Genomic DNA, 13,275 nt, shown 5'->3' with positions numbered 1-13,275 from the left:
ATTAATTGTCATATTAATATTTAATAAAAAAATAATTGTATTGTTTAATAAAAATATTAATTGTCATATTAATATTTAATAAAAAAATAATTGTATTGTTTAATAAAAATATTAATTGTCATATTAATATTTAATAAAAAAATTAAATGTATTGTTTAATAAAAATATTAAATGTCATATTAATATTTAATAAAAATAATTAATAACAATTGTGTTAATTATGTAAAAATTACGTGTCAACAATTCGATTCGATTCGACATCTAAAAATCTAAATTCGCACATCTTACAATCATGTTGCCATTACATTATTTATCATGTTATATAAAAGAGAATTTTATACTGTCATTTATATACTGTTGCCTATGATTTGGTGAATGCGATAATTTAACTTGAACGCGAACTTTACGCTTTATATCTTATTCTGTGCATTAGACTCATTTTACAGCGGCAAATGCTTGTTTCTTTTTTTAAATTAAAACTCTGAAACGTGTAACAATAACGCGAGCTTATACAATTTTCACGTTTTTTTTGGTTTTAATGACTGAGACAGCGAATTCCGCGAATACACGATCCGGAATAGCGTCAGGAGAGATAGAACGTTATACGAGCTTTAACTGGCCGGCATACTGGACCAGCACTGTCGCACTTACTTGAGGCTGCGAATTTTGCGTGGACGTGCATAGGATACGTTTCTTTTTTTTTTTAAAGACATTGAAATAGGAAAAGCAAAAGTATAATGAAATTTTATCCAAGCTAAGTGAAGAGCCTCCGACTAGATTTTTTTTTTATATCGCATATACACGTATACATACACGTTGTAATTTAAATATTAGTTACTAACAAAATTTCGCATTATAACATATCTTGACATAATATAATATTAAAAAGCTAGATATATAAATAATTAATAATATATATAATTTTGGAGAGTCTTATCTCTAAATAGGTCCACTACAAATCTTACTTCCGGGTCCAGGAATCCGAGCTATGCGCCTGTACGTTCACACCCGCTTTACGATCCTATTAGTATAAACTGAGGGATCATTTAAATAAATCGGAAACGAGATGAAAGTATCTAGTGGTTAAGTACACACGCTTAATTGCGTTGACGCGCAAGATTATATCGGAAAGAGATTAAAATGTAACAGTTTCTCCTGCACGAAATTACACGGTTTAAAAGAGACAGACGAAAAGAAAGAGAGAGAGAGGGGAGGGGGGATTCGTTGTAGAAATCTGATTTTTACTTTTAATCCGAAAATCAAATATTAGTTTCTTCTAAAATAACTTTGAAATAAAATTTATTTGTAAAGTGAAGAAATATGCAATATAATGTTAAAGTTTGAATTAAAAAAGAGAAAAAAAAATAGTTTACTGAAAGATTCAGTTTTTAAATTTTAGATTGTCCGATACTAGTCTGAAACCTACTTACGTCAAGACCTTTTAATCCGTGTATCTTTTATAAGTGCAACGGGATGAAAGTGGATAACACTGTATCACATGCTCAACACTTTAGAAGAATAATTAATTACCATCAATATAAATCTTTTTTTTTGTACGCCTGTGAGCGTGCATAAAAAGTCGAGCGTAATGTCGATAAAACGAGGATTTCTATTAATGTGGAATACTCTTAAATTCTGCAACATCGTTGCGCTGTTGATCTTGTCAGCGTTAACTTAGTAAATTGCTTATTGTCTTATACATTAGAAACCGCATGCGAAAATTTGCTTTCATCGACGCCGACATCTGATGCATCATTAATTAGACGAGGCATTGACTCCCTTAATAGTCACGATATACGAAATGCTTCCGAGTTACATTTGATACTGTGAACGGTCGTATACGCAGTATACTACTTTGTATAAAAATGTTTATTGTGCCAACGTTTTGTATTTACTTGATATCGTTGAGAATACGAAGAAACGAAGAAAGTATCAAGTAGGGAATTTTAAACGATATATATCACAGAACATTTTGTTCTTCGCATAATCGAGTTCGTGAAAAAAAAAAAAAAATACTGCTTCATAGATAAAAGTACATTGGCGTCCAATGGCTATATACGAAATAAATCAGAATTACGAGGTAATGCTACATTATGCTTAAAATTAAAAAAAGCAAAAAAAAGCACTATATAAAGCGTATTCCGCTGCCGTTCGTAATGGAAGATTTGCTTGGCCTTCGGTCAGCATAATAACCGAGGACCAACCTAGCTTATATTTTTTACCAATGTTTGAAATAGCGTTTAATAGACACGATTATTGAAAACTGTAATCTTTCATTGTAGTTAGAATGTCCCGTCATATAATAAATGGAATAAAACATTAATGTGTAGTCTCATGTGATTTCTACAAATGTTATACAATTTTCTAATATCAAGAAGATTCCATTCTTGTAAAACAAACTTTTTTTTTAATTCGATTTTACTATTATGTATTAGTATAGTTTTTGGTTATATGAATGTGATTTGTAGAAGATTCGGTAAATCAATTATTCGTATTATTCATCTAAAATTCGTGAAATTTTTAAATAATTTAATATACATGTATATTAAATATTAAAAGAATCCTAAATACCGATGCTTTACACAATAAATTAATTTTTGTATTGATTTGACACAGATCACAAAATCCTCTTTCGTAAAATAAAAACACGTATCCAAAAAAAAAATACTTGGATAGGATAGATTTTACGAGAAAATCGAAAGAAAGAAAAAGGAAAAGGCTGGAGAGTGGCCTACGATTTAACTGATAACGCCATCTCTATAACGTTAATATACACTACGATGCCAATATTCACGTAGCTTCGGAAAGAACGTCGCCCGATTGTTGGCACACCTGGCGAAGGAAGCGTCGAACGCGCGTACGCGATTTGAAGTCAACTTCAAATCGTTCCCGTTCTAACCGTTTTCGCGTGATCGATTAATTCGTCTCGTAGCATTGTACCAATGATGATTTACGCGTACGCAATGGGGACAAGTCACGAATATCAAATTGTAGAAACGAATAAATAGTAGATACAAGTACAAATTGACTCACTGTCCGCCGCTGGTCGCTCCGTTCAGCTCTGTCTCGACCGCAGCTCTAGAACGCTCGAGATCCAAGATCCTCCTCACGACGATTCGTCTTGATTCACACTTAGCACAAATACGCGGCACTTTACTTAGAGGTAGCACTACCGACAGTCGCTTTCGCATCAAAAACGTCTCGTATAAAACGTCGAAAATGCGAGTTGCGATGCGACTTCGCGCAGTCTCGACCGACCGACCGTTGCCGTTTGAACGAGACGAAGCCAATATGGCGGTCAGGCAGGCGTATGAAGCGCGCGCGACGTTTCCTTCGCCAGGTGTGCCAACAGTCGGGCAACATAATCTCTCTCTTTTTTTTCCGAAGTCTGGTATTAATTTATTCTGTAATATATAGATATTTTTTTAAGATCTTCTTAAGACCGCGATATTTAATTAACAACATACTCTTTACAGCAAGTATCACTTTAACAGAGTACATATTACATTCTATATATTAATCTAACGCATTGTTAGAAAGTATTTAATGCATTGCAACGATTGGTGGATTCGGAACAGGATCGTATTCGCCAACACTCTCCATATATTGATGATCTTTACGCCACGGTTTCAGTTCCCAGTGCATTCTTGATTCCATTGTCGTTAAATCGATGCCAAGATCTTCTAGAGTTGGCAATTCATTTGATATTTTATCAGATATCGTTTCCTGTAAATCACAAAATATTATATTTAATAATATTATTTAATTTACTACCTAAATCTATTTTTAAATCTAATCTATTTTTAATTTGCATGTGTTCTTTCCTAATATAATTAAAATATACCCTTTCTAAATGTTCCCAGCTCAAGTATCCTAATGGATGTGCAGTACTTATTAATTCGTTCAAAGAAACTTTAAGTTTAAAAAGCGGAGCGTATTTCAAATCAAATCTCCTGTAACCGTCTTCGACTGGATCGCGTATCCGTATCCGATGAAACCAGTCTATTAATTCAGATAGTTTATAACGATTCGGCCTGCGTAAATAAAATATTCATTAACATTTTACAAAAATGATCGGGATGATACAATCAAATGTAACAATCCATACCCGACAAACTGGTAAGTTTTGCCAGCCGTGTGTTTAGGATCTTTTGCAATAGCTGTAATACCTTTGGCGACGTCGTATACAGCCACTGGCTGCTTTTCTGTTTTTTCACCTTTTTCCCACATTGGTACAGTTCTATGAAAAGTGTTGTGTTATTAGAAATTTTGTAAAGAATGTCTAATATGCTAGAAAATTTAGTTCCATGCAAAATTACCTAAAATGATGTCTCATTATGCCACAGTACAAACGTAAAAATCGGTCCTCTTGACCCCATATATCTGAGGGCCGAATTATTGTAGCCTCAGGAAATTCTTCTCGCACTGCACATTCGCCTTCCCATTTTGTACGAAGGTACTGAGAACCGTCCTTCAATATATGTGACTAAATACAGGATTATTATTAATGCAAAATAATCGTAAATGCGTTATAATTTAATATGAAATACAAACGTAGTTCAATTTACCTCCAATTCATCACCCACATTTAAGGCAGACACATGAATAAAGTGTTCGATATTGGCTTCTTTGCATAGTCTGGCAATTCTCCTGGCTCCCTCAACATTCACCTCATGAAAAGTGAAGTTTCTAGTTTCCCAATCTCGACCAATTAGATTGATAACGACATTGGAGTACTTGATACATTTTCTTATTGATTCGTCGTCGCGTAGATGAAACGGATGAAACAGGACTTGCCCCAGGTCTCCGCAGAGCTTCAGAGGCAAGCAGTTATACATGTCACCTCTGTATGGCAGCACCAACTGCAAACAAAGCGTATTAATCAATTAAAAAGCTATTTATATTGTATCTCGATCATATCAATATATTGTTGTAAAAATTGCTGCTATTACACAAGCTGATATCTCCAGCCTTCTTCATTTCAACGCATTGTATGTACCTGAGTACCAATCTTGCCAAGGCGATTGCACAAATAGCGCCCAACGAATCCAGTTGAGCCGAACAGCGTGCATACTATCCCATTGAAGGAGCTACGGCCACCTGTGCCCTTCTTTAAAGAAGCGGTAGTTGGATTCTTGATGATTCGCGGCTCCGACGAGTAATGATTCGCCTGCACCGCGACCGCCGCGATGCATGTTGTCTGCTTTCCTGAAATACACACAAAACACAAGTGTAAACTATTGGTTATGTAATTGCAAAACGATATCTGACACGCGGCGCGCAAGTGAAAGAATTTATGGACGATTTTAGTCTATTATTTGAGCGTTCGTGTAACTCGGTTTCGAACAAAAGTGCCGCATATTAGAAGGCGTAAGTAACATGACAATCTTACTTGCTGCTTGTAGAGTATACCTCGGAATCAAGGCGGCCATCTTTCTCGGCCATCCATATGGACTGAGCGGAATTCGTTGATGCGATCAACTAATGCTGTCACTTTAAAGATAACAGATATTTTTAAAGATTTTGTTTTATTGTTGCTTGTATGAAAAGAATTAAATGATTTATATCTGTTAAACTAGAAAAATTATGTGCTATAAAAATTTCTGCTAGTTTTTTAAATTCATCTAATATCATTCCAAAATCACGTTCGCAATTGTTCTAATATTTTCGTAAAACGGACATATAATAAATATTTTATATTAATTTCTTATTTTGTATTAATTTATATTAATTGTAATGTTAATTGTAACAATTAATTGTATTAATTGAGCAACAGTGATATTGATTATATTTATTTTTGAATCTGCTTTCAGTCATTATAATTTACATTGCGTCTTGTTAAATCACATTATCTTAATAATAAGAATTCATCAGTTATCAGGAAAAAAGAATGTATATCAGGAAAAAAACCTGATCTGTCAGATTCAAATTTCGCGACAGAGGTAATAAAGGACAGGCAGACAAATGTATTTCCAAAAATATCCGACAGAGGTCTGTGGAAGAGAAGAAATTGCCGCGTCCCGAAATTCATCGCAAAATGGTTTTTAATATTTATCACTGAATTATTTAGTTGAAAGGCGCGAAATTTGAATTTGGATTTTGTGCGTCACCAGATATATTCCAATCATTTCGGAAGTTTTCGAGGTTATCGAAGGATGCGTATTTGTGATTATCTTTCTCCTGAACGCGTTTTATATTTGGTAATTTGGACAAAGCGTCCAAAGCGACTCGCGCGCGATATTAGACCAACGTTGATATTTTATGAGTAAGTAGAGGAACTATGTATTTTTCGAGTATTCTGCCGGTAAATATCAAGCGGCTTCTGACGTCGTATCACATTGTTTGCAAACATCTTAATCATATAAAATCGGAAATTCAAGATAGGGGTAAGAGAACAGGGAGAAAGTAATAAACAAATGAATGCAATTACAGTAATAATTTCTCTTTGTTATTAGATGTTCTTTACGTATATGTGTATCGCTTCTCGGTTACTTATGATTCTATATACAATTTAAATGTACATATTGAATTACTCTTTGTAATTTCCATTTATAGTAAATATTTCTAAAATACTACTCCTTTCGCGACATCTCAAATATTTATTATTAATGTATCTAATATATCAATTTTATTTGTTAATAATGTGTACAGTATATCAATTTTTATGTTATAGTTAGTTAAAGAGACACAATGGCTGTGAAGGCTGTATTTGATTATATGAAGCTGCAAAATAGACCATACAGTGTGACTGACGTAGTCACGAATTTACATAATGAACACAATAAAACCGCAGTTCAAAAGGCTATGGATCAATTGGTGAATGATGGAAAACTGTTTGAAAAAGTAATGCCATGCTTATAGGTTGTATAAAAAATAAAATATTTAAAATAAATGCTATTCTTATCTTGGCAGGTTTATGGAAAACAGAAGGTATATTGCATAATGCAAGATTTCAAGGAGGACACTGATGAGCTAATGCGGATTGACAAGGAACTACAGAATCATGCCAATGAACTTGAGAGTAAATATCAGGAAGTCATGAAAGAAACGAAAGAACAGGATGCACTTCTGGCCTCTTTGAAGTCAAGTTTGACACTCGAAGACGCACAGAAAGAAAAAATTGTTCTACAGAAAAGTGTAAAAGAGTTGACACATAAATTGGATGAGCTGATGGAATCAAGTGGTAATGAAAATTTGCAAGAGTCTAAACGAAAGGCTCAAGAGAGTTTGGATGAATACTCACGCGAATATTTAAAAAGGAAGAAGATATGTGTTGAGATAATAGACTGCATTTTGGAAAATTATCCTGGTAGCAAAGAAGAATTGTACGAGGAAGTGGGCATAGATTCGACGACTGTATAATAATCCATGATGGAGTTCTTAATTCTCGAGGTGGGAATTATTGTATCATTCTTGTATTTATTTTTTGTTTTAATTTCCTACATGTAAAGTCATATTTATATTTAATGAACAAAGTGAAATATTTTTATATTAACTTGTCTAATAAATGTTCATTTATATATGCATAAGAAACTATTTAGATCTCATTGCTGCAATAATTGCATTAAAATGTGTGCTGAATTAAATAGAATTGCTTTAAATTGATAAGTAGCACATGCCGATTATTATTAAAAAATTTTAATTATAGCAGATAGACGTTTATTTTGAGTTTATATATTTTTTTACAGTTTTTCTTTTGCATTATATGAAACATTTCAAATTATCATATTATCTCTAATCGTAGATGTCTCTAACGTAATGTAAAGCATTACAATACGATTGATATAAAAAATTATATGAAAATACACATTTTAAGTTTCAGAAAAATGTCAAAGTATTGGCAATTTTTAATTTTGGGAAGTTAAATCCATGGAAATTTAATTTGCAACTGAAAACTTTTTCAAATAGCTTCCCATTTGTCACCAATTGATCCATAGCTTTTTGAATCTCAGTTTTGTTGTGTTTATTATATAAATTCGCGACTACGTCAGTCACACTATAAGATCTATTTTGCATCTTCATGTAATCATACACAGCCAATGTAGAAAGTATGATTAAATGTTGAGGTATCACAAAGTGAAATTTTTGTTTATCCTGTCTGCGACTAAGAGAGAATATGATTGTTTTTTGGAATGTATGTGAAATTTGCAATATGCTGATATTATTGCGAATTATGTGTGCATACGTGACTTCCTCTGTATTTACATACATAAACTACTGTACAAAGGATAGAAAAATTTCATTAAGGATATAATATATTCTTAAAAGAATATAAAATTATATATCCTAATAATGTACAAAGTGTATCTCATTGTTTTGTTCTTATGTATCCCATTAAAGCAGCAACAACGATGTAGAGTGTAGAGTGCGGCGATAGATGTATCAATATGTATGTGTCCTGTAATACATAGATTGAAATATTTATTTTCATCTTATTAAAAAGAGTAATGATTTATCATGATATTTTTTCCCTTGTACCAGAAAGTTGCGTGTACATACAAAAAATTGAATGATATAAATGCAATTATAAGCATATGTGCAATAATAAAAGAAGACTGAGCGTTTCTTTTAGAAACGTAATTTAAATAAATCTCAAGCGGTATTCGCATTTTCTAATTTCAGCAAATTGATTTTACTTCAACAGCATTGATATTTATCTTCACGAGAGAAGTGTGCCCATCAGTGTGCCCTTCAGTGTATCCTTCAGTGTGCCTTTCAACTTGTTCTTTACATCTTTGGTCTTCTTCAGTGTGTCTTTAAGTGTGTCCTTTACGTCTTTGGTCTTGTCCAGTACGCCCTCCGCTATGTCCTTTACTTTGTCTTTTATTTTATTCGCTATGTTTTTAAAAAAATTGAACCATGGATGTTTTTCGATCTTTTGAAGATTGAATTTCGGTAGGAATTTCTCTAATAATTTCTTCTTCTCTTTGTCCTTTATTATTCCTTCTAGCACGCATTTGCCATTAAGACAGATCTAAAAAAAATATTAGATAATAGATATTATATATCATTAATATGTATTAAATTATTTAATAATAATTTGTATAATCATATTTAAAAAAAAAACGATTTCTTACAGTCTCATGTTTATAGTATTAACGATAATAGATATTTCTCAAAGAATTCGATTTTTAAAATATAAAATAAAAGAATTTACCAAACCGTCCCCGCAAGGAGAACCTTCTGCCGCTGGTGCGGACGCTCTGCAGTAGCCCTCAATTCCAGGATATTCACACTCTAAACGCGTGCAGACCGTAGCGTCTTTCTGTAAAGAAAAAATATATAGTACATTTTCTTAAAATTTTCTCAAAATATAAAATTAATTTTATATACGAAAAAATATGGCAATTATACGATATAACTTTTCAACTTACGTTACACGCCGCCGTTCCAAAGACCTGCATACATTGATCGTCCAAGGATAACAAAGTTCCGGGTAAAATACGCGTCACCGGTACACCACTCGTTTTGGGCTCATTGTAGAGGCATTTCGCTCTGTCTTGGCTGAAATAATTTTTTAATTAATACCATTTATTTATTTAAAAAAAAAAAGGGAAAAAAAAAATAAAGATAAAATATACGTGCCGGTCATACATACTTGATAAAATGATAGAATGCATTTATGCTGCATGTGGACCATTCGAATCCATTCTCGTGCAGCATCAAACCACTGGTCATAATAAAGCCTTCATGAGGCGGACAATCTCCGGCGCCCCTTGGATTGCCATCGTGACGTGCTCCTATCCTGAAATGCGAAAATGTTCCTTTATTATCAAATATTTTTATAATTGAGCATATGCTACTGTGATATCTTTTTCTTCTTTACACGCATGTGTTTGTAATTATTTCTAACGACATAGAAGCGATTCTTTTTCGCATATGTCTCATATAGAAGATATTAAATTCGATTTTGATGCGATTAAATTTCTCTTCTGACTGAAACTTGTGAATGCAATTTTTTTAAGGAACTTTCTTTTACGTTAATAAAAAAGCAGATTATGCAAATTATATAGACTTACAGATGACCGATTTCGTGGGCCGTAGGGATAATACCGGAAAAACCACCGTTGTCTTCGACGATTCCTACAGCCTCGGATGAATGCTTCGTATCATTTCTGTCGCATGCACCGGCTACGTACGCATATCCTACGGTCGTAAATTTACCATATTTATTTCATATTTTTGCTTCCGCTGAAGATCGTAATTATAGTAATGACACCCGCAAAAAGTGCCGTGTTTGACGTATATGATGTATCAGCAGACTCACCCAAAGTTGACGTGTCGCAGAAGTCATCGGTCATCATATTGCACATATCCAAACTGAAATTATATGGTATCATTTTTTTCTCATCGTCTACATTCTTAAGTGGCTTGAGAAATTAAAAATGCAGAAACGTACGAAAACTATCGAGTATTTACCTTGTCATAGCGATTGCCATGTCATAAAACTCCGTTGGGAATCTGTGCTCACGATAGAAATAATCGGCCATGCCGCGTAGAGCAAGATCCGCATCTACAGATGAAACTTCAAAACGACTGTTTTCCAAGTACGGAATCGCATCCTTGTCCTGAAACACAACGGAAAACGTTACATTATAAAAATAACTTCAACGATACATATTAAACATATATATTAATATTTAACTTAATTTGTCATCTAGTTTTAGCTTTTGATACAAAACAACTAGAAAAGTTTTATATGCTGCTAAATAATAGTAAATTATATTTGATGAAATTTGTGAAGTATATTAAGTATATTAAAAACTTACCGTGGCTACGATTATTCCTGCAATGTTAAATCGAATTTTGGGCGTGGTTAGCAAACGATATCTCAAATCGACTCCATTCCAAAATGCGATGATATATTTTATGACCTGTTCGAGATTTCCGCCAACTAATCTGCAAATAAACAAAAAAAAGTTAATACAAAAATAAGGAGTGGTATATTTCTCGATCAAAACGGATCTTTTGGCAATTAATAATATTTTTATGTCAATTATTAAATGTATTTTTCAGTTCTGTAAATTGTGTGCGTTATGATTGTCGGATTTAAAATGCAATCATAAAGTGAAGCTAGACATATTTTAAATTAATTAAAAAGAGTTAATATATTATGAAAAAATAATATATGTTCTTTACATAAAAATTATGATTGTTTATAATTTATATAACTTATGTATAATCATTTTACTTATAAATGCTGTAGTCGGCCACTACTATGATTTCTGGATAAATGATGTCCGGAGCATTGCCTTTCTCATTCTCGCTCTCCGGGGGATTTGTAATGTCTGAAGAAACATTAACATTAGTTTTAACAAGACAAAAGTGCTTGAACGGAAATTCGAATTCAGGAATATGTACGTGACGTTCTCACGTAAGTACTCAAGTAACTTACTGAAATCTGCGTACTGCTCTGACGAAGGCACCCTGTACACTACGTGATGATGCGTATAGGCAAAGTCTTCGTCATCAGTTACGTTGTTCGTATGATGCGGTTCGTAGAGATTGAGCCCTCCGTAAAGAACGTTCTTCAAGAGTCGTTGCGGCAGAGATTTGATGGCTAATGTTTTATTAATCACCCCGTCCTGTGAAAACAAAACGAAACGTCGTCGATTCACATTTATGTGCATATAAAAAAAGAAAAAAGTATTTGATTTATAATAACAACTCTGTACAATGGATATACAATTGGGCTCCTTACCAGATGTACATGACCGTCAGCAGTAGGACTTAGTAAAACCGAGCTTGTACTTTTTACATCTTGAAACGAGACCCCCACATATTTCATAGCCTGCGACAAATAATTAATTAATCACTCACAACTCTTCATGTATCCCCTAGTGAAAATTTTTTTCAGAATTTTTATACGAATTGTAACACTTTTCAGAAATAGTTTAGAATTCTTCAGAACTTTTTTTTATATCTTATTTTAGAATTCACATGCACGAAAAATTCTAAGAAAATATAAACACTTTCTTGGTATTTCTAAAAGTATTCAAATTCGTTCAAAAATTTTGAGAAAAATTTTTAGCAGGCCTACATATCTCACGTATATATTTTTTATTTGTACATTATAAAGATATAAAATTTCAGAGACGCCACACGTGAGGTTTGCATCTCATGCGTTTGGTTTCTGCTAGAATCAAACGTACCTCAGGCACTTCCTTATATCGCAATCCTTCGGGTTCTTTCGAATCGGCTGTGGCGGACCACACAGGAGTATCCTTATTGGCGAGGATACCTTCCGTGGGAGTCAAGTACAATCTGACATCTTCGTTGAAGACTTTCATCTTCAGTTCTTTCGTGTTTTCTTTGACATCGGTGATATCCCTCTTGACGATATCACTCTTCGCCACGCGATGCATTACTGGCACCACATCGTACTCAGGTACTAAAAGTTAATATAATTTAAGATTATAAAAAATACTATATAATGCAAATGAGAGAGACCATTCCGTAATATATTATAATCGTAATTACATTATAAAATTATTAATGATTATTGAATTATATCTAAGAAAAGTATAATTTATAAAATACGGCAAAAATATCTTTTGGAAAAGTATTAAAAAAGTAAAGATATTTTTCTACGATTAAATTAAAAAATAGACTTCTAAAAGAAGTTCTAAATTCACACTCACCAAGGTGATGCGGTTTGTGGAAAACTGACATCACTTCGTCCGGCGTCATGTACTCGTGAAGCTGAAAAAATACGTCCTCTGACTTCTAATATTTTGATTTTATACTTTTTACTTTTATGCGGACAAAAATAAGAACTTAATTAAATTTTATTCTTATGTTCCGAGTGTTACCTGCTTGCATTGTGAAAATGGTATCCCAGCCAGGCACAGCAGAAATATCGCTCGAAACATTTTCTATCCAGCGAGAGGCGGTCTCCTAATTTTTCGTTTTTTTTTTGTAATTTTACCGAAACCAGATGAATCGTTCGGCATCAAATTAATTAACAAACTGCAATCTCTCTTGCGCGTATCGATGTTCGCGAATACCCTGATCTTTCGGTAAGAGAGCCCGTAGGCTGAATACGAGAAAGGACCATTTCGTGCCCCTATAAATTACTTAGCCGTTGTTTGATCTGTGCGCGCGATTATATGAACACTTGTACATATAACTTATGATTTGGGCGCGAGAACAGTAATGAAGAAAGAATTATACAAATTCATAATTCTTATGTGTGACAGACGACATGCGTAAAGACTTGAAGTGTATCAAACATCTTCTCAAAGATCAAGTTGCGGAACCGTTTATGATATTTTT

The 13,275-nt window shown here is 33.3% G+C and overlaps 3 protein-coding genes across 4 annotated transcripts; 1 reads left to right on the top strand and 2 right to left on the bottom strand.

Moving 5' to 3' along the window:
* Positions 1-3,418: 3,418 nt before the first annotated feature.
* Positions 3,419-5,496, bottom strand: LOC105199103 (NADH dehydrogenase [ubiquinone] 1 alpha subcomplex subunit 9, mitochondrial). Its single transcript, XM_011166060.3, has 7 exons — positions 5,393-5,496; positions 5,000-5,208; positions 4,569-4,862; positions 4,320-4,486; positions 4,109-4,240; positions 3,845-4,034; positions 3,419-3,726 (listed from the first exon to the last, which is right to left on the bottom strand). The coding sequence occupies exons 1-7, from the start codon at positions 5,430-5,432 to the stop codon at positions 3,544-3,546; spliced, it is 1,215 nt and encodes a 404-aa protein (XP_011164362.1). The 5' UTR covers positions 5,433-5,496; the 3' UTR covers positions 3,419-3,543.
* Positions 5,497-6,112: 616 nt separating this feature from the next.
* On the top strand, positions 6,113-8,746 carry LOC105199099 (homologous-pairing protein 2 homolog). Of its 2 annotated transcripts, XM_011166055.3 has the most exons (4): positions 6,274-6,386; positions 6,674-6,843; positions 6,913-7,392; positions 8,623-8,746. In XM_011166055.3, the coding sequence occupies exons 2-3, from the start codon at positions 6,691-6,693 to the stop codon at positions 7,360-7,362; spliced, it is 603 nt and encodes a 200-aa protein (XP_011164357.1). In that variant the 5' UTR covers positions 6,274-6,386; positions 6,674-6,690; the 3' UTR covers positions 7,363-7,392; positions 8,623-8,746. The 2 variants fall into 2 exon arrangements, with proteins under 2 accessions (XP_011164356.1, XP_011164357.1); XM_011166054.3 differs by lacking the exons at positions 6,274-6,386; positions 8,623-8,746 and adding an exon at positions 6,113-6,265 and having other exon boundaries at positions 6,913-8,455.
* Positions 7,640-13,059, bottom strand: LOC105199102 (venom metalloproteinase 3). The gene is made up of 15 exons (XM_011166059.3): positions 12,813-13,059; positions 12,642-12,702; positions 12,153-12,391; positions 11,702-11,791; positions 11,396-11,585; positions 11,192-11,288; positions 10,770-10,899; positions 10,420-10,568; positions 10,268-10,320; positions 10,020-10,146; positions 9,599-9,745; positions 9,375-9,504; positions 9,158-9,265; positions 8,637-8,974; positions 7,640-8,398 (listed from the first exon to the last, which is right to left on the bottom strand). The coding sequence occupies exons 1-14, from the start codon at positions 12,870-12,872 to the stop codon at positions 8,660-8,662; spliced, it is 1,896 nt and encodes a 631-aa protein (XP_011164361.1). The 5' UTR covers positions 12,873-13,059; the 3' UTR covers positions 7,640-8,398; positions 8,637-8,659.
* Positions 13,060-13,275: the final 216 nt, after the last annotated feature.

This window comes from Solenopsis invicta, chromosome 2, assembly GCF_016802725.1.
Source record: "Solenopsis invicta isolate M01_SB chromosome 2, UNIL_Sinv_3.0, whole genome shotgun sequence".
NCBI classification, from domain to species: Eukaryota; Metazoa; Arthropoda; class Insecta; order Hymenoptera; family Formicidae; genus Solenopsis; species Solenopsis invicta.
This window is presented reverse-complemented; position numbering and strand designations above follow the sequence as displayed.

Bases quoted from the DNA above. Each gene is read 5' to 3' on its own strand.
- LOC105199099 (XM_011166055.3), top strand. From the start codon at position 6,691: ATGGCTGTGAAGGCTGTATTTGATTATATGAAGCTGCAAAATAGACCA. The intron at 6,844-6,912 runs GTAATGCCATGC...TTATCTTGGCAG, and splicing joins ATGGAAAACTGTTTGAAAAA to GTTTATGGAAAACAGAAGGT.
- LOC105199102 (XM_011166059.3), bottom strand. From the start codon at position 12,872: ATGTTTCGAGCGATATTTCTGCTGTGCCTGGCTGGGATACCATTTTCA. The intron at 11,289-11,395 runs GTAAGTTACTTG...ATGTTTCTTCAG, and splicing joins AGAGCAGTACGCAGATTTCA to ACATTACAAATCCCCCGGAG. The intron at 10,569-10,769 runs GTAAGTTTTTAA...GTTGTGTTTCAG, and splicing joins CAGGAATAATCGTAGCCACG to GACAAGGATGCGATTCCGTA.
- LOC105199103 (XM_011166060.3), bottom strand. From the start codon at position 5,432: ATGGCCGCCTTGATTCCGAGGTATACTCTACAAGCAGCAA. The intron at 5,209-5,392 runs GTAAGATTGTCA...TGTGTATTTCAG, and splicing joins GTATACTCTACAAGCAGCAA to GAAAGCAGACAACATGCATC. The intron at 4,035-4,108 runs GTATGGATTGTT...TTATTTACGCAG, and splicing joins AAAACTTACCAGTTTGTCGG to GCCGAATCGTTATAAACTAT.